Source organism: Nerophis lumbriciformis, linkage group LG05 (genome assembly GCF_033978685.3).
Source record: "Nerophis lumbriciformis linkage group LG05, RoL_Nlum_v2.1, whole genome shotgun sequence".
NCBI classification, from domain to species: Eukaryota; Metazoa; Chordata; class Actinopteri; order Syngnathiformes; family Syngnathidae; genus Nerophis; species Nerophis lumbriciformis.
Genome location: NC_084552.2, coordinates 45,909,728 through 45,932,327, shown reverse-complemented (window position 1 = coordinate 45,932,327; position 22,600 = coordinate 45,909,728). Strand labels below are relative to the sequence as shown.

The 22,600-nt window shown below is 40.5% G+C and overlaps 3 protein-coding genes across 5 annotated transcripts; 1 reads left to right on the top strand and 2 right to left on the bottom strand.

Moving 5' to 3' along the window:
• Positions 1–355: 355 nt before the first annotated feature.
• On the bottom strand, positions 356–3,546 carry slx1b (SLX1 homolog B, structure-specific endonuclease subunit). Of its 2 annotated transcripts, none has more exons than XM_061960023.2 (5): positions 2,970–3,546; positions 2,828–2,879; positions 864–1,178; positions 568–783; positions 356–474 (listed from the first exon to the last, which is right to left on the bottom strand). In XM_061960023.2, the coding sequence occupies exons 1-5, from the start codon at positions 3,140–3,142 to the stop codon at positions 451–453; spliced, it is 780 nt and encodes a 259-aa protein (XP_061816007.1). In that variant the 5' UTR covers positions 3,143–3,546; the 3' UTR covers positions 356–450. The 2 variants fall into 2 exon arrangements, with proteins under 2 accessions (XP_061816007.1, XP_061816006.1); XM_061960022.2 differs by having other exon boundaries at positions 563–783; positions 2,970–3,542.
• Positions 3,547–5,898: 2,352 nt separating this feature from the next.
• On the top strand, positions 5,899–11,748 carry LOC133605934 (bolA-like protein 2). Its single transcript, XM_061959340.1, has 4 exons — positions 5,899–6,030; positions 6,261–6,325; positions 9,540–9,637; positions 11,264–11,748. The coding sequence occupies exons 2-4, from the start codon at positions 6,263–6,265 to the stop codon at positions 11,361–11,363; spliced, it is 261 nt and encodes an 86-aa protein (XP_061815324.1). The 5' UTR covers positions 5,899–6,030; positions 6,261–6,262; the 3' UTR covers positions 11,364–11,748.
• Positions 11,749–15,584: 3,836 nt separating this feature from the next.
• Positions 15,585–22,494, bottom strand: LOC133606983 (protein C-ets-2-like). Of its 2 annotated transcripts, none has more exons than XM_061961487.2 (8): positions 22,335–22,494; positions 21,255–21,392; positions 20,975–21,178; positions 20,841–20,909; positions 20,634–20,771; positions 18,207–18,386; positions 18,026–18,144; positions 15,585–17,957 (listed from the first exon to the last, which is right to left on the bottom strand). In XM_061961487.2, exons 1-8 carry the CDS (start codon positions 22,459–22,461, stop codon positions 17,745–17,747), a joined length of 1,188 nt encoding a protein of 395 aa, XP_061817471.1. In that variant the 5' UTR covers positions 22,462–22,494; the 3' UTR covers positions 15,585–17,744. The 2 variants fall into 2 exon arrangements, with proteins under 2 accessions (XP_061817471.1, XP_072769353.1); XM_072913252.1 differs by having other exon boundaries at positions 21,255–21,374.
• Positions 22,495–22,600: the final 106 nt, after the last annotated feature.

Here is a 22,600-nt window from a genome sequence, read left to right as displayed (position 1 = left end):
GCATGCTAAAATCCTCCGTAGTTGCTATTTCTAATTCAAACTAGCGTTCACCGTAGTCCTAATTTATATCTGTCAGTAGATTCGATATGGAAGCGCTAAAAACTACAACATGGCTGACAGGGTGGAGACGTAGTCAAAGGGGGCTAGGCCTGGAAGCGGATTTCGATAAGTAATTAAAACCGCCCACAAAACGACGCATTCTATTAAGACGGCCAAAATGCCGATCTGAAAAACATTATCAATGCAAAATTTGGAGCAAAGCACCACAAAGAAGTGTTGTAAATGCAGGGGGAAAAAATCATAATAACGCCCCTTTAATATGTAAAACCATGGTTTTAAAAGATATTTCAAGATCACAAGTATAAAAAATATATAATGGCATTTGATAGACATTTATGTACAATGCATTCTGCATAAATTGGAGACAGCAGTCATTTCAGTTCATTTCTTTCATAGTTGATCTGCCCAGTGATTCTAAGGAAGACACAAAGTCCGCAATGAGAACGTGAAAAGGTCCCCTAATCTCAGCGACATGACTGTGTGGAAGACAAAGCTGAAGTACCTTACTTGGGATCCAGATGAAGTGAACTCCTCCAGGTCTCCTAAGCAGCCTTGTTTGAGGCGGATGAGAGTGCCCCACAGCATGGAGCGCCAGCAGGACGGGCACTTCCCCACCACGGGCAGGAGGTGTGATGGCTCCGCCTTCAGGAAGTGCTTGGCTAGGCAGATCACGTGGCTGCTCATCCCGCAAGACGGGCGGAAGCAGCGCAGCTTCTCGGATGTCTGAGGAGGAGGAGATTGAGAGGTCGCTTGGCAAATGTTCATTATATCAATCCAGACAGGAAATGAGTAAAGCAACCTACCTTGACTGGTCCGTTACAAAGAAAACACCTGGAAGTCTCCAACTCGTCTTCAGGTTGCAACAGACCTTTCTTTTTGGCTCTCACGCCTCCGAAGACGACGGGAATGTGCAGAGGAGGCTGCAGACTGGCCTCAAAGTCCATCCTATACTCGGGCTTGAGCCAGCGGGACATCAGCGGAAGTCGGCTCCACGGCGCCACCCGCAGCATGTTGGAGACAACGCGCCAGTGGAACTGCAGACTGGACTCTTTCCTGGTGCGACGGGAGATGTGGGAGAGACGCCTGGAGGAGTGAGGGTTCTGCCACGCCCACTCAAACTGACAAAACACCATGGCGACAGTTCGGTTCAAACAATCATGAACTAATTGTCCCAAAAGCAACTCCATATTCTAAACTTCAGAGGGCTGTTTGCAGCCTTAAAGGGCGCCAACTTTCCTCCCTGCATCTAAATGTGGACAAGACAGCGGATTCATTTTATTGATAAAATTGATCACACTTTGGAATTTGGATTAATCATGGTCAATCACAGGTGATTACTCGTTTGCATAATTGAAACTGGCTTTAAAAAGCCCCCAATATTTGTATACAAATGCAATTTTAATGACAGAATGTCATCCGGGAACATTTTTAAACATTTTACTTAGATGCACGTCAGTTATTTGCACAAAATTTGGGAACAGTTTAATCTGAAGTTCTTTCAGAATGTATTTTGGAGTGAACTTTGCGAGCGAGCACACCAGTCGGAGTCTCCGCACTCATTTTTGCACTGACAAATTACTCAGTGGCCTAGTGGTTAGAGTGTCCGTCCTGAGATCGGTAGGTTGGGAGTTCAAATCCCGGCCGAGTCATACCAAAGACTATAAAAATGGGACCCATTACCTCCCTGCTTGGCACTCAGCATCAAGGGTTGGAATTGGGGGTTAAATCACCAAAATGATTCCCGGGCGCAGCCACCGCTGCTGCCCACTGCTCCCCTCACCTCCCAGGGGGTGATCAAGGGTGATGGGTCAAATGCAGAGAATAATTTCGCCACACCTAGTGTGTGTGTGACAATCATTGGTACTTTAACTTTTTAACTTTATTAATCCGATCACTGACCATATAGCGATTAAGGTAGAAGAGCTTGTACAGTCAAGACAAATTGCATGATTAATCTAAGTGTGTTCACGTGATTAATGTGATCATTTGTTTGTGATTAATAGCATGAGTTAACTCATTCATTTTGACAGCCCTAAAAATTAGTAATGTGAAAAATAGACACTTTAAAATGTGTTCTGTTAAACCACTAATGGCAACATACGCTGGCAGCAGAACAGGGGTTAGTGCGTGTGCCTCACAATACGAAGGTCCTGGGTTCGATCCTTTGCTCGGGATCTTTCTGTGTGGAGTTTGCATGTTCTCCCTGTGACTGCGTGGGTTCCCTCCGGGTACTCCGGCTTCCTCCCACCTCCAAAAACATGCACCTGGGGATAGATTGATTGGCAACACTAAATTGCCCCTAGTGTGTGAATGTGAGTGTGAATGTTGTCTGTCTATCTGTGTTGGCCCTGCAATGAGGTGGCGACTTATCCAGGGTGTACCCCGCCTTCCGCCCGAATGCAGCTGAGATAGGCTCCAGCACCCCCCGCAACCTCAAAAGGGACAAGCGGTAGAAAATGGATGGATGGATGAATGAATGTGGGTGTGAATGTTGTCTGTCTATCTGTGTTGGCCCTGCGGTGAGGTGGCGACTTGTCCATGGTGTACCCCGCCTTCCGCCTGAATGCAGCTGGGATAGGCTCCAGCACCCCCTGCCAGCCCGAACGGGACAAGAGGTAGAAAATGGATGGACGGTAACATAAGCTACCATAAGCTGGTGTTCTTACACGTATGTAACTTTGAGCAAGTTTCATTTATTCGAATGACTTCTGTCATAACATTGCAATTAACGATGCTTGACTATGTAATTTAACACAAATTCACTTACTCTCAAGGCAGCAATGTCAGAAGGAAAACCATGTATGATGAGGACCATCTCCCTAAACAACAACAAAGGATAGCATGCAGAATATCAGCGATATCAGTGATCATTAGTAGCGTAAATAAAACAGTAGAAAGGTGCACAATACCATGGTCCTCTCCCACTAGTCCTCTTTGCTCCTCCTTTGTGTCGTCCAGCATTGTGTTGTACGATCCTGCGCTCAGGATTCACCGTGAAGCCAATGTATATTCTCCCTTTAAATTTAGGGTTGAGGCAGTAGAGCATATACACGCCATAGAAGCTCTCCACCTCAGCAACCATTGCTGTGGCGGGGGGGAACTACACCAAAACCCCAGCACAAAACGTCATCGAGGCAACGATTTGAAAATATGCACCAGCTGAGTTGTCCGAATATTGTCACTTTTTGGGGCAAAGCCTAACAGAGTGACACCAGCATAGACACGACCATAACATTGTGCCGACCGTTTAAAGCTGTCGCTAATTATGGAAACGTTCAAACGACACTCCTACTTAGTAGTCCGTGAAACTGCCTGATGAGAATGAGGAAACAAAATATTTTCTTTTCGAGTACTAATAAATGTTGGAACAAATGATGATGATTAACACATCTCTCAGCCCTTTTAAGTTCACCATGTATGTTTATGTTCACGAACTTCTGATTTAAACTTCACCCACGTTGTCAGGCGTTCATTAGTTTGCTGTTTCGAACTCAGGACCCCGCAGCGAATTTAGGAACCCTGGCGCAGAGCAGGGATGACCACGCCCCGCGCTCCCGGAGCTCATTTGATTGGCCGCTGCAAACTCTCTCGCTTGTGCCTTCACTGCAACCTCATTATACTATTGGCTAAGTTTTATATTCATAAATGTAAGTTTCTCAATACCCGACCTGTTTTTTGTGTCTTTAAAAAAGAATTAAAACTCTACGTTCAAACATTCTCTACTTCTAACAACCAAAAAGCTGTGAAAACGATGATGCTGTGTTCCATATGTAAATTATTTACTGAATTGGTATGAGCCTATGGCTTTGCACTTTGTTTTATATATATATATATATATATATATATATATATATATATATATATATATATATATATATATATATATATATATATATATATATATATATTGCATTCTATTTTATTTACTTTATTGAGTCGACAACCCCCTGGCGCTGTTTTGTACTGTTTTTGTACTTATTTTGTACTTATTTTGATTATTATTTGTCAATTTTTTGTAAATGTTGCAATTTATTAATAAAGGTTTATAAAATAAAAAAAAAAAAAAAAAAATGCAACTCTACTTTTTTTCGTAGATAACATGCATAACTTGCAAAATGGCCGAAATCTGTAGTTTTTCTCACATAAATCTTAGTGAATGTCTAATATTTGATTACCTATATTGTTGCACAGTCTAAAAACACATATCAACTGCCTGTGGAACAAACTCCAATCATCAGGGTTCCTAATAGTTTGTGAGGGAAAACAGCATTACAGCTTGTGAAGAAGTTTTCACAACAAAGGGCCACATAGCGATAGTATAGACTACTAGAGCAGTGTTTTTCAACTACTGTGCCGCGGCACACTGGTGAGCCGTGAGATACAGTCTGGTGTGCCATTGGAGATTATCTAATTTCACCTTTTTGGGTTAAAAATATTTTTTGCAAACCAGTAATTATAGTCTGCAAATGATGTGTTGTTCCTGAGTGTCGGTGCTGTCTAGAGCTCGGCAGAGTAACAGTATAATACTCTTCCATATTAGTAGGTGGCAGCCGCCAGCTGATTGCTTTGTAAATGTCGGGAACAGCGGGAGGCAGTGTGTAGGTAAAAAGGTATCTAATGCTTAAACCAAAAATAAACAAAAGGTGAGTACCCCTAAGAAAAGGCATTGAAGCTTAGGGAAGGCTATGCAGAACGAAACTAAAACTGAACTGGCTACAAAGTAAACAAAAACAGAATGCTGGACGACAGCAAAGACTTACTGTTGAGCAAAGACGCCGTCCACAATGTACATCCGGATAAAAACAACTGATTGCTAAAACAAAGTAGATACGGTAAATATCACTCAAAGGAAGACATGAAACTGCTACAGGAAAATACCAAAAAAGAGAAAAAGCCACCAAAATAGGAGCGCAAGGCAAGAACTAAAACACTACACACAGGAAAACAGCAAAAAAATGAAAATAAGTCACGGCGTGATGTGACAGGTGGTGACAGTACACCTACTTTGAGACAAGAGCTATAGTGATGCATGCTTGGTTATGGTTTAAAGTCATATCCAACAATTGTGACAACAACTTTTTACTGTCAACGGAGTTTCGTTTTTTAATGATTTCTGCTGGTGGTGTGCCTCCGGATTTTTTCAACGCAAAAGATGTGCCTCGGCTCAAAAAAGGTTGAAAAACACTGTACTAGAGCAGTGGTTCTCTAATGGGGGTACGCGTACCCCTGGGGGTACTTGAAGGTATGCCAAAGGGTACGTGAGATATTTTTTTTAAATATTCTAAAAATAGAAACAACTCAAAAATCCTTTATAAATATAAATAAAAACCTATCTTTTTTCCCAAATAGTTCAAGAAAGACCACTGCAAATGAGCAATATTTTGCACTGCTATACAATTTAATAAATCAGAAACTGATGACATAGTGCTGTATTTTACTTCTTTATCTCTTTTTTTCAACCAAAAATGCTTTGCTCTGATTAGAGGGTACTTGAATTGAAAAAAATTCACAGGGGGTACATCACTGAAAAAAGGTTGAGAACCACTGTACTAGAGCATGCAGTTGGCAATCACAATTCAATCCTATTTAACAATATTAATATCGTGGTCTAACCTACCCCTAAAAGTGGATGTTCCTGCTTCCTGGCTGCTGGGAGTGTGTACATTTGGCATGATGACGACTGGCGAGTGTCAACTTTTCATCACATCTTTACCTTACGAATGCTTCCTTCATTCAGCAGGTGTCATATTGAACAAGACAGCGAGTCATTTTCCCTCAGCGACCGATGGGGGCATAAGTGGCGCGCTGCATGAGAAATCAGCGAGCGCAGCTAGAAGAAGAAGAAACGACTTTGCAACGACCAATCAAATGAGCTCTGGGGAGCGCGGGGCGTGGTCAGACCTGCTCTGAGCTAAGGTTTCTAAACTCGCGTACAGGAAATACAAGAAATATCAGGACATACAATCTTCCGTATGTACAATATGTTTGTTTGTAAATATATAATGTGTTTAATTAGGTTTATGCTTTAAATCAAACCAAGGGTGAAGAGTTAAAACGGGGGTATGGGGAGACGTGTACTTTCGGTTCTGGTTTGGCTAACAAAACGCATTGTGAATAAGCCGTTTATGCAGGGAGATGGTCCATTTTAAACAAAAATAATCAATTTACTTTTTCTGTCATCGCTTGTTTTGTTGTTCTAGAAATGGCCGTAACCTCCGATCATATCCGGGACAAACTTAAAAAAGAGCTTACGGCAGAACACGTGGTAGGTTTCTGTGTGTTGTTTGTTATTAGTATGGTCGTCATTCAGTGTGTCATTTTATCTATGGATGTTATCATTTATCACTGTATTCTCTGGGCATTCAGTGGATTGCAAGTGTATTGCTCAGTTTATTTTAGGAATAGGGCTGTCAACATTAACGAGTTAACTGATGTGATTAATCATTTAAGTGGATTAATCCTGCAATATAGTTTGACCATACATTCCTTTACCTTATCAGACTCTACTCGCGTTCTTCGATTGAACAATCAGAGGCCAGGTCTTTCAACAAGTCACAGGTGGAGAAAATCCTCAGTGCTGAACTTTGTAGAATTTGCACCTGGCTCGCTGACAAGCTATCCATACACTTGGGTAAAACGGAATCCATCCTATTTGGGTCCCACATCAACCTTAAGAAAGTCAGTGACTTCACTATAAAAGTGGGTGACATTGTTATCACCAGCAAAGATGAGGTCACCTACCTAGGTTCCATTCTAGAGGCTAATCTTTCCTGTGATAAAATGGCAACCAAGGTAATCAAAAAGGTCCACCAACAAACGAGATTTCTCTATAGAATCTCCTCTCTGGTCAACAAAAGCACCATGAAGATTCTAGCGGGAACTCTCATTCAACCCTTTTTCGATTACGCTTGCACCTCCTGGTACCCTAGCACCTCCAAAACCCTCAAATCTAGACTCCAAACATCCCAGAACAAGCTAGTCAGGTTACTTCTAGACCTCCACCCCAGATCACACCTCACTCCTACCCACTTCTCCAAAGTGGGCTGGCTCAGGGTGGAGGACAGAGTAAAACAACTTGCACCTAGTCTATAAAATCCGCTACACCTTCCTGATACCTAAGTACATTTTAAACTACTTCCTTAACGTAAATGACCGCCATAACCACAACACCAGGGGGAGCTCCACTAACCACGTTAAACCCAGATTCCGATCTAACAAAGGTCTTAACTCATTCTCCTTCTACGCCACATCAATATGGAATGCACTCCCAACAGGTGTAAAAGAAAGGGCATCTCTATCCTGCTTCAAAACCACACTAAAAGAACACCTCCAGGCAACTTCAACCCTAAACTAACACCCTCCCTTCCACATCCTACCTCCCCATTTTGTAAATAACCAAATGTAGATACTTATTCTTATGCTTTCTGATCTCTCTCTCTCAATATGTCCACTACTTGCTGTACATATCCTACCAAGTCAGTCCTACACTGTTCCAATGTCCATTTCTCTGATGATGCAATTGTTGATGACTGAAGTGTTGATATCAACCAAACCTAACCCCCTCCCCCCCTCCACATCCCACACACCGGATTGTAAATAATGTAAATAATTCTATGTACCGGTATATACTCTGATGATTATCTTGTGTGATGACTGTATTATGATGATAGTATATATCTGTATCATGAATCAATCAGTGGACCCCGACTTAAACAAGTTGAAAAACTTATTCGGGTGTTACCATTTAGTAGTCAATTGTACGGAATATGTACTGTACTGTGCAATCTACTAATACAAGTTTCAATCAATCAATTTATTCAAACAGGCCACAGTTATATGTTACAGCACTGGTCTCTCATCGGCTGCGTACGTAAGATCCACTGGCCAGCAAAAGTGAGCCCCCATCACAAATTGTTTGCTGTTCTTATATATAGACCTTGCCAGGATGGCATCTTTAGGGCCAGATTGGGTTCTCACGTTGGTGGGAGCGAGTCTTTTCAAAGGAGGGGGTGGGAATCCAGGGGCCAAAACAGTAACAGTCCTTGAGAAGATGGCCATCATGAGACACCAGAGTGCTGCCATTGTCAATACAAACAGACAAACAAAAAAAAGTACCCATTCTGGAAAGGCAGGCCAGATGTACGAAAGAGGAGTGAGGGAAGCTATCTATGTCAAGGTTGAAAAAACATCCCTGAACAGAAGAGGTGTCCTTTGAACCATTCCCAAGAGACTCTGCAATTTAGCCTCCTACAAATAACAGGAGTTAGAAACATTCTGGTCACAGAAGGTGACTACAGTGCAATGTGTTTACAACTGAATAGAATGATTCAGACTATTTTGGACTGGTAGTAGTCGATCCACAGCGATCGTTCTGCCACACAATACCTCAATGCTAACGAGGGAAAATTAGACTTCAACGACTGTCACTGGCTTTGACAGTCAGGATTGTAGGATCTTAGCAGTTGTTTTTCTCACTACGATAGGGCGAAACCATTTTTGCCTAGGCACACCTTCCAGGTTTGGGAGTATTATTATTTGGGGTTTTGGCACCAGTCGCCAGACTAGATCTGACCAATCTAAGTCTATGAGCATGAACTAAGGAGGCCGACTGAGGTATCGGCACCAGCCGTTAGACAAAATCTAGGTCTTATGAGCATGAACTGATGAAGCTTACAAGGATGAGAGGCAAAACGTCTTCTCAGACAACCCAAACAATCCAGCTGCAATCGATTGAATGCCCTGAGATGACAATGACCTGGATGAATGAGAACATCCATAGACAAATATTAGGCTCTTTTTCAAGTTATTTTAAATTATGCCAGCAACTAACAACCTGTGATTATTCATGACTGATCCAAATTTAAAAGTGTGATTAATCAGATTTTTTTTTTTAAATAAGACGTTTCACCTCTCATTCAAGTAGGCTTCATCAGTGCATGCCCATAGACTTAGATTGGTTAGATCTTGTCTAGATGCTCGTGCCAAAACCCCAACTATTTATCCTTCAACACAAGGAGGGATGTGCAAGAAGGGTTTGGCCCTATTGTAGTGAAAAAACAACTGTTGAGATGCAAAAGAGCAACCCTTTAGTCAATGCCAACGTCCGTAAATAAAATGAAAATCCCCCTCGTTAGCATTAAGGTATTGTATGGCAAAACAATCACTGTGAAACGACCACTACCATCCCCAAATCAATTGTTAGACTCACTAGAATCACCCACATAACATGCTACTATGGGGCGGAACCATCCTTGCCCGGCCCCACACTCCTTGTGTTGAATGATAAATAGTTGGAGTTTTGGCACCAGCTTCTGAACTAGATCTGACCAGTCTATGAACTGAGAAGCCTACATGAGGCGTAACGTCTTCTAAGACAAACTGAACAGTCCAGATGCGATCGATGGAATGCCATGAGAACATTTTATGTATTACTATTACATATTACATTTGGTGCTGATCACTTGTCTTGTGTTCTCCAGGATGTGGAGGACACATCACCCAACAGATGTGCAACTAGCTTTAAAGTGCTTGTGGTTTCCACCCAATTTGAGGGCAAGCCACTATTACAAAGACACAGGTACTACAACATAGCCTACACACGAATCACAGTGGCCATTTAAGTGCATTACTCTGTTCTATAATTGTTTAATTGCAAAATTTTGTTTAGAAAATGTGTAAAAAAACAAAACCAAGAGAATCATACAATATAAACAAATTAGATGATCAAAAATAGACATTTAGCAATTTTTATGGGTGTAGCCTTTATATGTTCTTTTTCACCATTTGCAGAGGTGCCTTGGAACGTATCCATCCTCTTTATATTGCTGGGTTGCATATCACATCACATCCATTTTTCTTCTTCGCGGCTTAATTCACATGATGGTCAACCGGCTTGAGCGTACCATTGAAATGAGTACATGTAGAGTTTGAATAGAAAATGCCATATTTCTGTTCTGCTCTTGGGTGTTCCAGTTATTCAAATAGAGAGATAGAGTCCCGAAAGAAGTGCTCATAAAGGTAATAAAGTCAGGGAAAAAACAAAAGTACATTGAAGAAAATGGCTTTTAGAAATACCACTTTCAATATTTGGTGGAATACAATCGGACATGCCTGTGTCTGCAGTGATCACTTTGTAAAATGTTTGTTTGAACATATGCTTTGTTTGAGAAACTTTCTGTGATTCAATCAAGTTTATTCTCTACTATATTAGTAGTGTTTGAGAGCAAAACCAAACGTAAAGAATGGACAAGAGAACGCATTAGTTTGTGTTCTTTTGTGGTTGCTATATAATATAACTTCGAAGACCTGCTTGTGCAAATAAACTATTGTCATAAATATTGTAATTGTTGGTTCAATCCACCGTATTTCTATTGTCTATTTCCATAACGGAAACTAAAATCGTAGTTGTTTTGCAGGAAAGTCAAATGTCGACAGGGATGACCACAAAGTGTCTTTGGTGATATTTGTTAGCATCAAGAAAACATCCTTAACAGTATTAATCAACTAGATGAATACATCTCTCAACAGCATATACAGAATCTTGATATTGGTAGCAAACAATGCTGAACAACAGGGACATATAAAGCTAAATAAGACAAAATATGAACTTCACACTATAAAAACAACTGCAGACATGAATTGTAGATGGGACTAATATTTGAAGCAAAAATCTTTTTTCTCAGTGTCACAATCTCAGCACTACGGCACTCGTTATTTTAATCAAATACGTTACTTTCATGGATTAGTGGATTAGATGTAACGACGTGATGTGCCTTCAATAGTTTCTTCTCTAAATCCATGTGAGTGTCGAATGAAGTGAGGCTGTAGCGAGCAGTAACGCCTTGCTGATGATGTATGGTTTAAATCTTTCAAAAATATTTTTTCTTAATAGTGTATAAGTCCACTCCATCCCATTTAAAAAATAAATAAATAAATAAATAATAAAAATAAAATAAAAAAATTAATGATCGCTTATATATATGCCTCTAAGGCCATGTCTACACTAAGTCGTTTAACCCCTTAAAAAAATAATTATTTAGCCTAAGTCTCGTTTCAGCCACACTAAACCAGCGTTTAAAAAAGCATATCACAATATCAACCTTAAACTTTTATTTTACATAAACACAACAGTAGCTGTGCAATATGACTGCACAGTGCATGAGTGCTGCTGTCACGTGACATTAACAAATGTATCTGTTAACAGGATGGTGAATAGCTGCTTAGCGGAGGAACTGAAAGACATCCACGCCTTTGAACAAAAGACCCTCACCCCAGAACAGTGGGAGAAACAGCAGCCAAAATGACCCAGACATGTAATGTGATGCATTACATACATAAAACAAACAAGTGCCCGTCCCATCAGTTGATTATGTGCAGACTATAGAAATATATTTCAATATCCTGTTTTCCCTTTTTTCTGCTTTTAAGATAATATGTATCAGTTCCTTATATTGGCGGTCCAGCATTTGCTCCCTCACATATTTGCTCTTTTTTTTTTCTCTGCTTTAAATTGTAAAATTAGAAAAGTATATTGAAAGTGAATTGACGGCGCTATCTGCGGGGGGGGAAGAGTGCTCCAGCGTTTTTGTAAGTGCAACACTGCATCCTGTCATTGTTTTTTTAATGTGCGAAACAATTTAAAATTTTATGGAAAACAGTAAGAGGATTAAAGTATAATCAATCAATCAATCAATGTTTATTTATATAGCCACAAACACTTCTAGGGCTTTTAAAGGTTGAATCCAGTGTTAGTGGACGCAAACAATGCAAAAAAAGCACAAAACCTCCAGAGTCCAAATAAAACCTCACATGCATGTGTGTGAATAGAACATTAACCAACAATAGCATTTTAATCAAAGTGAAAACCAAGCAATGACTGCTGAATATCAAGTAGATGAACACTTCACTGCGTAGTGCACTTGTTAAACCGAGCAGAGGTGTCCCTAATAGTGGACAGACGACCCCCTGCCTGTGCAACACATTAGCCTTGTGTACTTTGTTCGGTCAGGAGCTCCTCTTAGGGATCTATTGATTTCACAGTCGGCCATCTGAGGTTTGATGACGCCGCTGCATTCACTCACACCATTTTAATCCAAGTTATTAAGTACAAGGTAAACATTTTCATTGTGAATCCACAGCAAATTGCTGGTGAATAATCTCATTACTTTCACAATAATATTTATAGTATTTTACTTTAACTGCGTGGCTGTGATTTTACGGTTGATTACATTAAAGCTTAAAACTATCAGAACTGTGATTTTACAGCTAATTACAGTGCCTTGTTGTAACACAGTTAAGTGCCTGTTGTTTTACATATTTAATGTGAAAGTAATGTAATTATTAGCCGGTAATTTACTGTGAGTATACAATTATGCAAATTAATTTCTGGAATTTACCACATCAGGTAAAAAAAAAAAAAAAACAATGTTCAATTTATCATCTTAATTACAGTTCAAAACATGTTTTTGAAACATACAACCATCAAATAAATGCACAGAGTTCAAACACGTCAGAATGTTGCAGTGGAGATTTGAGGCTGTCTCCAAGTCAAAGATTGCAAGTTTCAAACAAGGTCTGCATGGTTCTGCAAATCATGGGAATCCCAATTTTCTTGCTGAAAACACAGCCAATGTTGGGGCCATGTGTTTTGGTTGGAAATCATTTACTTTTTTTGTTATCATTGTTGTTGGACTTCTCATTGTCTTGTTCTGCTTTAAAAAAAACAAACTTCTAATAGGAAGTCGCAGAAGGACAGTTGATAGGGAACTTTTGTTTTTTATAGAAATGAATAGAAAGACAAAATAATCCATCAAGTCAAAAACATAACAGACTCACTCAAAAATACATTTGTGCCTGAATAAAGAAAAGTCAATTAAATAATGATTGTGTCTCCTGATAGCTGATAAATAATAGCAAAAGTGATGGCACTGCCTTTAGCACCCTCTACAACCTGTACAAACAGCGTGCCAGCCCAGTCACATGTTGTATTTGGCTTCTGTACACACGTAAGTGACTGCAAGACATACTTGGTCAATAGCCATACAGGTCACACTGAGGGTGGCCGTATAAACAACGTTAACACTGTTACAAATATGTGCCACACTGTGAACCAACACCAAACAAGAATGACAAACACATTTCGGGAGAACATCCGCACCGTAACACAACATAAACACAACAGAACAAATACCCAGAACACCTTGCAGCCCTAACTCTTCCGGGCTACAATATACACCCTCGCTACCACCAAACCCCGCTCCCCCCTCCGTGCGTCGGTTGAGGTGGACGCAGCATACAACATGTGACTGGGCCGGCACGCTGTTTGTATGGTGAAAAAGCGGACGCGACAACAGGTTGCAGAGGACATTAAAGGCAGTGGTATCACGGCACACCCTTAATATTGTTGTCCGGGTGAAAATCGGGACAAATTCGGGAGAATGGTTGCCCCGGGAGATTGTCGGGAGGGGCACTGAAATTCGGGAGTCTCCCGGAAAAATCGGGAGGGTTGGCAAGTATGTTGCTAGGGCGGGATAGCAATTCAAAGAAGGTGAATTCATTAAAAAGTGCATGTTAGATTTTTTTAAGACATCTTTTCTTGCGGCCTAGCCTCACCCAGTTTCTGCATCCAGTGGCCCCCAGGTAAATTGAGTTTGAGACCCCTGCTGTAAGACCAGATGTTTTGCGCAGATTTTACGATGTTCAATGGGACATTTGTTACGCCAATTAATGACTGGGATGCTTGTAACTCACATTGCTCGCAAGTTAAAGCATAACAATTAGTCGAGAGACAGCTCTTATCTCAAAACACTTAAGTTTGGTCACACTTTAGTTGAGGTACCCCTGTATTTTTTTATGAAATCATTACTATTTAGAAATTTGCAGGTTGCAGGTTGAGTCAAGGTTGCAGTTTCTTTTCGATTTTTTTGTGTAGCCCGAATTCACATATAAGTTGAGCAGGGCTAAATTGGGGCCCCAAGGAGAATTTCACATAACAAAAAATCACACTTTGTGTGAAATTTTTTAATGCTATTTTTAAGCAACCTTGAATTGTATTCGATGCATGTTTTGTACTAAAACTAATTAATGGGAAATAAATTGTTCAATTACCTTATCAGTGCAAAATAACAAATTTAACATAATTTGCCTATCTTCCTGTGACAAAAATATAATCGCAACACTTTTGTTTTTGCTCCCATTTTTCATGAGAAAGATCTAAAACTTTTACCATATACACAAAATACATATTCCTCTAAAATACTGTTCACAAATCAGTCAGTGTTAGTGAGCATTTCTTCTTTGCCAAGAAAATCCATCCCAACTCACAGGTGTGGCATATTTAGATGCTGATTAAACAGCATGATTATTGCACAGGTGTGCCTTAGGCTGCCCACAATAAAAGGCCACTCTAAAATGTGCAGTTTTATCACACAGCACAATGCCACAGATGTTGCAAGTTTAGATGGAGCATGCAGTTGGCATGCTGACTGCAGGAATGTCCACCAGAGCTGTTGGCCGTGAATTGAATGTTCATTTCTCTACCATAAGCTGTGTCCAAAGGTGTATCAGAGAATTTGGCAGTACATCCAAATGGCCTCACAACCGCAGACCACATGTAACCACACAAGCCCAAGACCTCCACATCCAGCAGGTCCTCCTCCATGATCGTCTGAGACCAGCCACCCGGACAGCTGCTACAACAATTGGTTTACATAACCAAATAATTTCTGCACAAACTGAGAAACCATCTCTGGGAAGCTCATCTGCATGCTCGTCGTCCTCATCGGGGTCCCGACCTGACTGCAGTTCGTCGTTTTAACGAACTTGAGTGGACAAATGCTCACATTCGATGGCGTCTGGTACGTTGGAGAGGTGGTCTCTTCACAGATGAATCCCGGTTTTCCCTGTTCAGGCCAGATGGCAGACAGCATATGTGGCGTTGTGTGGGAGAGCGGGTGGTGGGGTTATGGTAAGGGCAGGTGTATGTTATGGACAACGAACGCAAGTGCATTTTATTGATGGCAATTTGAATGCGCTGAGATACCGTGACAAGATCCTGAGGCCCATTGTTGTGCCATTCACCCGAGACCATCACTTCATGTTGCAGCATGACAATGCACAGCCCCATGTTGCAAGGATCTGTACACAATTCCTGGAAGCTGAAAACATCCCGGTTCTTGCATGGCCAGCATACTCACCGGACATGTCACCCATTGAGCATGTTTTGTATGCTGTGCATCTGCGTACACGACAGCGTGTTAAAGTTCCTGCCATTGAAGAGTGGACCAACATTCCACAGGCCACAATCAACAACTTGATCAACTCTATGTGAAGGAGATGTGTTGCACTGCGTGAGGCAAATGGTGGTCACACCAGATACTAACTGCTTTTCTGACCGCCCCAAGAGCCCAATAAAGCAAAACTGCACATTTCAGAGTGGCCTTTTATTGTGAGCAGCCTAAGGCACACCTGTGCAATAATCATGCTGTTTAATCAGCATCTTGATATGCCACACCTGTGAGGTGGGATGGGTTATCATGGCAAAGACGAAGTGCACAGATTTAGACAGATTTGTGAACCATATTTGAGAGCAATAGGTATTTTCTTTATATAGTAAGCGTTTTACATCTTTGAATTCATCCATCCATCCATTTTCTACCACTTGTTCCTCTTGGGATCGGGGTACACCCTAGACAAGTCGCCACCTCATCGCAGGGCCAACACAAATAGACAACATTCACACATTAGGCCAATCTAGTGTTGCCAATTCTTATGAAGTGGAATTGATTTTAAATCCTACCAATATGTACTTTAATATAAATGCACAGGTCAATGTGTGTGCACAAGATTGTTTATCGCACTCTTCACGGAGTATTAGGTGTGCAGCCGAGTATGCCAGCGTTCGGTGCGTGTGCCGTGAATTTGTATGACAAATTATGTTGATTTTATTGCCGCAAAATTGTCCAATCGACATAACCTACACTCGGCCACCAGGACAAAGACTCTCCTGTCTTCCATTAGTGAAAGTGGTGGAAGTAATCCTAGCACACTCGCTCGCTGCGTGTGTAACACCTTGTTCACTGACTTGTAAAATTAAATCAGTGTGGGCACTTGCCTTTTTATCATGCTTTAAAAATCCATGTAAACGTTGACATCACTTAAAGGTTGTTCAATATGGAGGCTGTTAAAAACATGTATCTACCACTGTTACCATTGTTGCCCAAGGATTGCCCATTAAATATTAATGCATTATAAAGATTAGTTTTAAAGATAACATGCCTCTGATTACACGTGAGATGAACTTATGTTGAAACTTATGACCTGACTTTGAACAATGGCTAAGCGGCTGCACAGACCTTTGACTAACTTTTAGTTTGATGTGCAGTATCTAGTACAGCGGTGTCAAACTCATTTTAGATCGGGGGCCACATGGAGAAATAATCTACTCCCAAGTAAACCGGTAAAATCACGGCACGATAACTCAAAAGTAAAGACAACTTCAGATTGTTTTCTTTGTTTAAAAATAGAACAAGCACATTAGAAAAATGTACAAATCACAATGTTGTTGGGGTTTTTTTACACTTACATGTTGCGGTTAATAGTATTCTCTTTATTTGTCGTTATTTATACTTTTTGAATGAATTATGTGATAATGTTCATCAGTCAACTCATTGGTGTTCATTTGCAATCCATTTCCATTTTCTACCGCTTATTCCCTTTGGGGTCGCTGGAGCCTATCTCAGCTACAATCGGGCGGAAGGCGGGGTACACCCTGGACAATATAAAAAAAAAAAAACATCAAAATCAAATTACAGGATGTTTATTATCTAGTTTGCTCATTTTCCTCGACTGGTGCACTAATGTGTTGTTTTTTGTTTTTTACACATGTAGCATCATCTACAAAGATACAAAGAATTGCTATTGTGACATCTAGTGGTCACATTTAGAACAGCGGTTTCTTTCATTAAAAAATGTAGGCTCATTTTTATACCTGACAAACTCATCCCGCCATAAGTTTGACACCCCTGATCTAGTATCAGTATATAGGAAACAGAAATTAGACAGGCAAATTTTCTTCAATAGACTGTAATGGACTTTGCTTTGTCACTGATCAAATCTGTTTGGTTAAATCACTGGCCAGCACTATGCTCAGACGAGACTTGTAAAGTCATCAATAAAGAGACAGAGAAAGTCATCCGAATCAGAATTTGACTGTCGAAGTGCTTGCCCACACACGCTCCAGCAAAGGCTGGTGTTGTGTCAACAACAACCCAGAGAGTCTCTGTAAGTATATGTATGTCTTTGTGTTGATGCAAATAAATGTAACAAGTGGAATATTGAAAAGAGTGTCTGACAAAGTGTCTTCTCCCTCTGATCAAAAGGAACATGTGGCGAGTGGATTGAGTGCAGGTTATAGGAATCCGTCGCCGAACACCGCTGTGGCTCAAAAAGTAACGGAAGATGTGTTTTCAAGCGCTACAATCCAAATGACTTTCGGGATAAACCACCCGTCTCGTTTGGAATGAAATTTTGATCCGAATGTCCGTGATCGGGTCAGAATATTCCGAATGGCATGTTTACATGAAGCATTTTTATTCCGGTTAGGGTCTTAATCCGATTAAATGTGTCCATGTGCACATATCTGATGTGTATGTAAAGTGACAATGCTGCTCGCGCTCACGTTTTCGTTAGCGGGCCTTGGCGCTGATGTCCAACATGGCGTGCAACTCGCCTGGCTCGTATCCCAGCAGCCCTTGCAGGTTGCACACAAAGCGGTAGACGTAGCGCTTGCCCGCCGTCTTGCGGATGATGTTCTTGTCGTAGTAGTAGCGCAGGCCGCGGCTCAGCTTCTCGTAGTTCATCTTGGGCTTGTGCTTCCTGCGACCCCACAGCAGCGCCACCTGCAGCAACGAAACACTTTTGACCGTGTGTACTTTTGTTGTGGTCCGCGTGAGCTAACAGGTTCTACCTCATCCGGGTCGGTCAGCTTGAATTCCCAGCCGTCTCCTGTCCAGCTGATACACGACTGACAGCTGCGGTCGGTCAGCAGCTCCAGTAAAAATTGCCACAGCTGAATGGGACCACTTCCTGTTGACCCATCAACAGTCAGCTAAAATCAAGCGGGATCTTGACTCTCACAAGTGACTCACCAGTGTAACCAGCGAGGATGGCTGCCGGTATCACCGCGTTGCCCACCTCGGTCTTGTCTCCCACGTACTCCTTGAAGCTTTTGTACGGGTGTGCTAAAGTAAATATGTCTTCACACTGAACCCCGGTGCTGGTCCACATCAAGTTCCCGCTGGGAAACGTCTCTGCTTCGGAGTCGCTCTCTGGAAGGACAGATTTCATCAGATTTCATGCATTCAGTTATATATTAGAGCAGGGGTGTCAAACTAATTTTAGATCGGGGGCCACATGGAGAAAAATCCACTCCGAAGTGGGCCGGACTGGTAAAATCACGACACGATAACTTAAAAATAAAGACAACTTCAGATTGTTTTCTTTGTTTAAAAATAGAACAAGCACATTCTGAAAATGTTGAAATTATGTTTTTTTTTACACTTACATGGTGTGGTTATAAGTATTCTATCTTTATTCGTCGTTATTTATACTTTCTGAATAAATTATGTGACAATGTTCACCAGTCAACTCCATGGTGTTAATTTTCAATCTATCAAGATAAAAAAATATTAAAATCAAATTACAGGATGTTATTTATGTAGTTTGCTCATTTTCCTCGACTGGTGCACTAACATCATGTGGTTTATTTTGTACATATGTAGCAGCTTCTACAAAGATACAAAGAATTGCTATTGCGACATCGAGTGGACACATTTAGAACAGCAGCTTCTTTCATTCAAAAATTTTGGCTCATTTTTATACTTGGCAAACTCATGCTGCGGGCCGGATAAAACCTTTTCAGGCCCGCGGGCCTTATGTTTGACACCCCTGTATTAGCGCGACTGTACTGATAACTACTGAAGCGACAGTAGGGAAAAAAGAGCTGTCTCTAATTGTGCTTTGGGTTTCGAAAATTGGGGTTAAAACCCTCCCCACCACTTGTTGGTGTAGTAAATATCATAGTGAACCCCAAAACATGAGGTTTTACTTGCTAGCATTATCTTATAGCAAGAGAGCGACATAACTTTATTTTGCCAACCATGGAAATGTGACAGTGTGAGTTCCCTCCGGCTTCCTCCCACCTCCAAAGACATGCACCTGGGGATAGGTTGATTGGCATCACCAAATTGGCCCTAGTGTGTGAATGTTGTCTGTCTATCTGAGTTGGCCCTGTGATAAAGTGGTGACTTGTCCAGGGTGTACCCTGCCTTCCGCCCGAGTGCAGCTGGGATAGGCTGTGACCTCGAGAGGGACAAGCGGCAGAAAATGGATGGAAACGAAGAAAGTGAGTGTGGAGAAGAGTGGTGAGGAGAAGAGGCGGGTGATCTTCAATGAATTAAAGAAAGAAATCATCAAAAACATGACAGAGCGTGTAGCTCGCTAACTTGGTGAAGCAGTTGGTGTATCACTGCTCGTCTGCACCATACTGAAGCAGAATGAGTCAATAACACCAGTGAAGGACCTTAGAATCATTTCTAAACGACGAACATGTATTCATGAAAATATGAAGAGGCTGCTGGAAGGAGATACCGTACAGAAGTCCGCTTTCCAAGGTAAATGCTGTACATCATTTCATAAAACTACTGTAGTCATTTTGTACATATATTCTATATTACAGACAATTTATTTATTTTTTTATTTGGAAACAAATATATTTTACTTTTTTAAATGATCATTTTTATTTACTTAAGTAATTTTAATGTAAATCACATAGGGCCGTAACTATCAATTATTTTAGTAAACGAGTATTGATGAGTTTGTTCGATTAACTGAGTCATTGGATAAAACGCACTTTCTAGCCTCAATGTGTAATTTATGGAAAATAGTTAATGATTTTTTTCTTATACATGGCCCATTTAAATTGTACTTTTTAACAAATGTGCATAAATAAAGAATAAATAATTTTTTTTAAACTCCACCTCAAAGATCTCGGCACCCACCTACGTCTCTCATGTGCGCTCCATTGCAGCATCCGTGCGGAAACAGTGTATGCATATTTAAATTTCCGGACTCCATGCGGTCCGAATTGTATAATTTTTTATTAGTTACACTCATTAAACGATTAATCAAAAACAACATAATATAAGTTTAAGCTTTTTTCATAATTAATTTATCGATTAAAAATTATAGTTTTTGTATGATTTTCAGATTTGAGGGACAAATAGTGCAGCATATAATTGCACTTGACTGAAACGTGTGCATTATAATAATGGTTTACAAACACATTTGCACTAATACAACAGACTTCCTGGCTGGTCCAACATGACCAAATATCCCACATAAATCATTTAAGTATTCTTGTATTATGAAATGAGTTTTTGCCCTCTTCTTTGCTTTTGGAGTGCAAATTAGACCCTGAAAACAAAGGCATCAGTACCTTTAGCATGTACTTACAGCGGTGAACCAACCCTTATTATTCATTATCATTGCCTATTATAGTGTTTGTGCATTTTTACCGCTGTTTGTTGCTGTCTCAGAAGCCTGCTTGTTCCTGTTTGGATGTTGGCTTTTGAGCAGATAGTATTGATGCTGGGCTTCCTCCACAGAATTGTGCTGTGTCCTCTCAAGGTACTCCACTTGGTAGCTTTGCTTGTCTGAGATAATAAGCAAGGAATATTCATTGACAGCTTTTAAGTGCACACAATGTTGTGGAAGATATTCACCTTTAACGCTATGAAGCTGGCAGAGAGATGACTCTGTGCACGGGATCTGTGCAGCATTGCAGTCATTCTCTGCAGGTAAGAAAACACAGATGAGAGCTTTTGCATGATGGCCGAAGGTGTTGCCGCTTCTTTACCGCGTCTCATGATGTCCAGGTGCTCCCACAGGATCTCTCCAGCCGTGTAGTCAGACGTGAGGCCCAGAAACGCGTCACGGTCAAGGCCACACAGCTCGTGACCCTGCAGGCCCTTCAGGTCTGACCCCAGCGAATGCAGCCCAAACTCGGCCCGGCACCATTCCAGCCAGTGGTTCACCTCCCACTCGGACCATAAAGTCAAGTCTGGAGGACAATTAAACCCACCCCCCACTTTAAATCTGCTCATGGAGGCCTCTTGAAGGTTGATGAGGTGTTTCACCTTGCGGGAAGCGATGGGTGAGCCTCTCCTGAGTGAAACCGGCAAAAGTTGCGCTCAGGGCCTCGCATAAAACCTCCTTACTGGTTGGGGTTAGAGGGGGAACCTCCAGGGGGTCCATCTCTGTCACACACACACGCACTGATATCACATAATACCCCTTTAGCATGTACTAATCCCCATTTGAACAGGTTTACAAATAATAATAAAAAATGTAAAGAATAAAAAACCTTTTGGCAATGTATTTTTCAACAATTGTGTAAATCGTATATTTTGTACATTACAAATGCTCAAATCAATCTATATAAATGTATGCTTTAAAAAAAAAAAAAATCTAGTTTTGCCTTTTTGTAATAATTCACCTTGTATACGAATTGTGCTCTATAATTGTGCCTTACCTTGCCTATAAAATATCTTAACACCACACCTTAACTTCATTTGATGGGTGACAAAGCAAATTAGTATATATAAAATATCTCATTAGAAATGTATTCAGTTCATTTTTAACAATATGCCAAATATAAATTAGCTGCAGGCTGACACTATTTATCCTTTTTATTCGTGACATTTCATGGAAATTTAACCAGTATAACCCAGCAATACAACAATAAAACACAATGTTTGTAAAATGCAATTTAGAGATGTCAAATTGGTAATGTATATAAGATAAAGCCATAACAAATAAAAACAACATATGGCATATTTTTAAGACAAACTGTGTATAATAAAACATCACACTTCCATAACTCTATTCAAAGCACACACACACACATACATATGTATGTATATATATATATATATATATATATACATATATACACACACACACACACACATATATATATATATATACACACATACATATATATACACACACATATATATATATATATATATATATATACATATGTATATAAAATAAACTTAATTCATTGAAACCTATATATATATATGTATATATATATAATAAACTTCATTCATTGAAACCTATATATATATATATATATATATAACAGTAAAAAAAAAATGATACAAGCCTAACTTCAAAATATTTATTGATAAGAAAACCCAGCAATGACTTACCATAAGCGCTGCAATCCATGTCGGAGTGATGAGCAGCCTCAACAAACGTGGTGTTGGGGTGGGGGATCAGGTAAGACCTCCAATAGTTTGATGTGACAAACAGGGATGGTGGGAGAGGAGGGGTCATGCATTGACTGACAACTGTCAATCACTGGGTAGTGGGCAGGGAATATGTTAATGGATTCATTGGCTCCACCTGCACAGCCCGATTGTGGTTAGGATTGGGCTTGTCCGACTGCACCAATTGTGGGTTTTTTTAAGATTCT

What these genes read in the sequence shown, in the direction of transcription:
- slx1b (XM_061960022.2), bottom strand. Translation starts at nt 3,142, where the DNA reads ATGGTTGCTGAGGTGGAGAGCTTCTATGGCGTGTATATGCTCTACTGC. An exon ending in CTGACATTGCTGCCTTGAGA is followed by an intron (nt 1,179 to 2,827) that starts GTAAGTGAATTT and finishes GTGTTTTGTCAG; the next exon opens with TTTGAGTGGGCGTGGCAGAA. An exon ending in TCATCTGGATCCCAAGTAAG is followed by an intron (nt 475 to 562) that starts GTACTTCAGCTT and finishes TGTCTTCCTTAG; the next exon opens with AATCACTGGGCAGATCAACT.
- LOC133605934 (XM_061959340.1), top strand. Translation starts at nt 6,263, where the DNA reads ATGGCCGTAACCTCCGATCATATCCGGGACAAACTTAAAAAAGAGCTT. An exon ending in AGCTTACGGCAGAACACGTG is followed by an intron (nt 6,326 to 9,539) that starts GTAGGTTTCTGT and finishes TGTGTTCTCCAG; the next exon opens with GATGTGGAGGACACATCACC. An exon ending in CCACTATTACAAAGACACAG is followed by an intron (nt 9,638 to 11,263) that starts GTACTACAACAT and finishes ATCTGTTAACAG; the next exon opens with GATGGTGAATAGCTGCTTAG.
- LOC133606983 (XM_061961487.2), bottom strand. Translation starts at nt 22,461, where the DNA reads ATGACCCCTCCTCTCCCACCATCCCTGTTTGTCACATCAAACTATTGG. An exon ending in CATGGATTGCAGCGCTTATG is followed by an intron (nt 21,393 to 22,334) that starts GTAAGTCATTGC and finishes ATGTGATATCAG; the next exon opens with TGCGTGTGTGTGTGACAGAG. An exon ending in CATCCTCGCTGGTTACACTG is followed by an intron (nt 18,145 to 18,206) that starts GTGAGTCACTTG and finishes ATGGGTCAACAG; the next exon opens with GAAGTGGTCCCATTCAGCTG.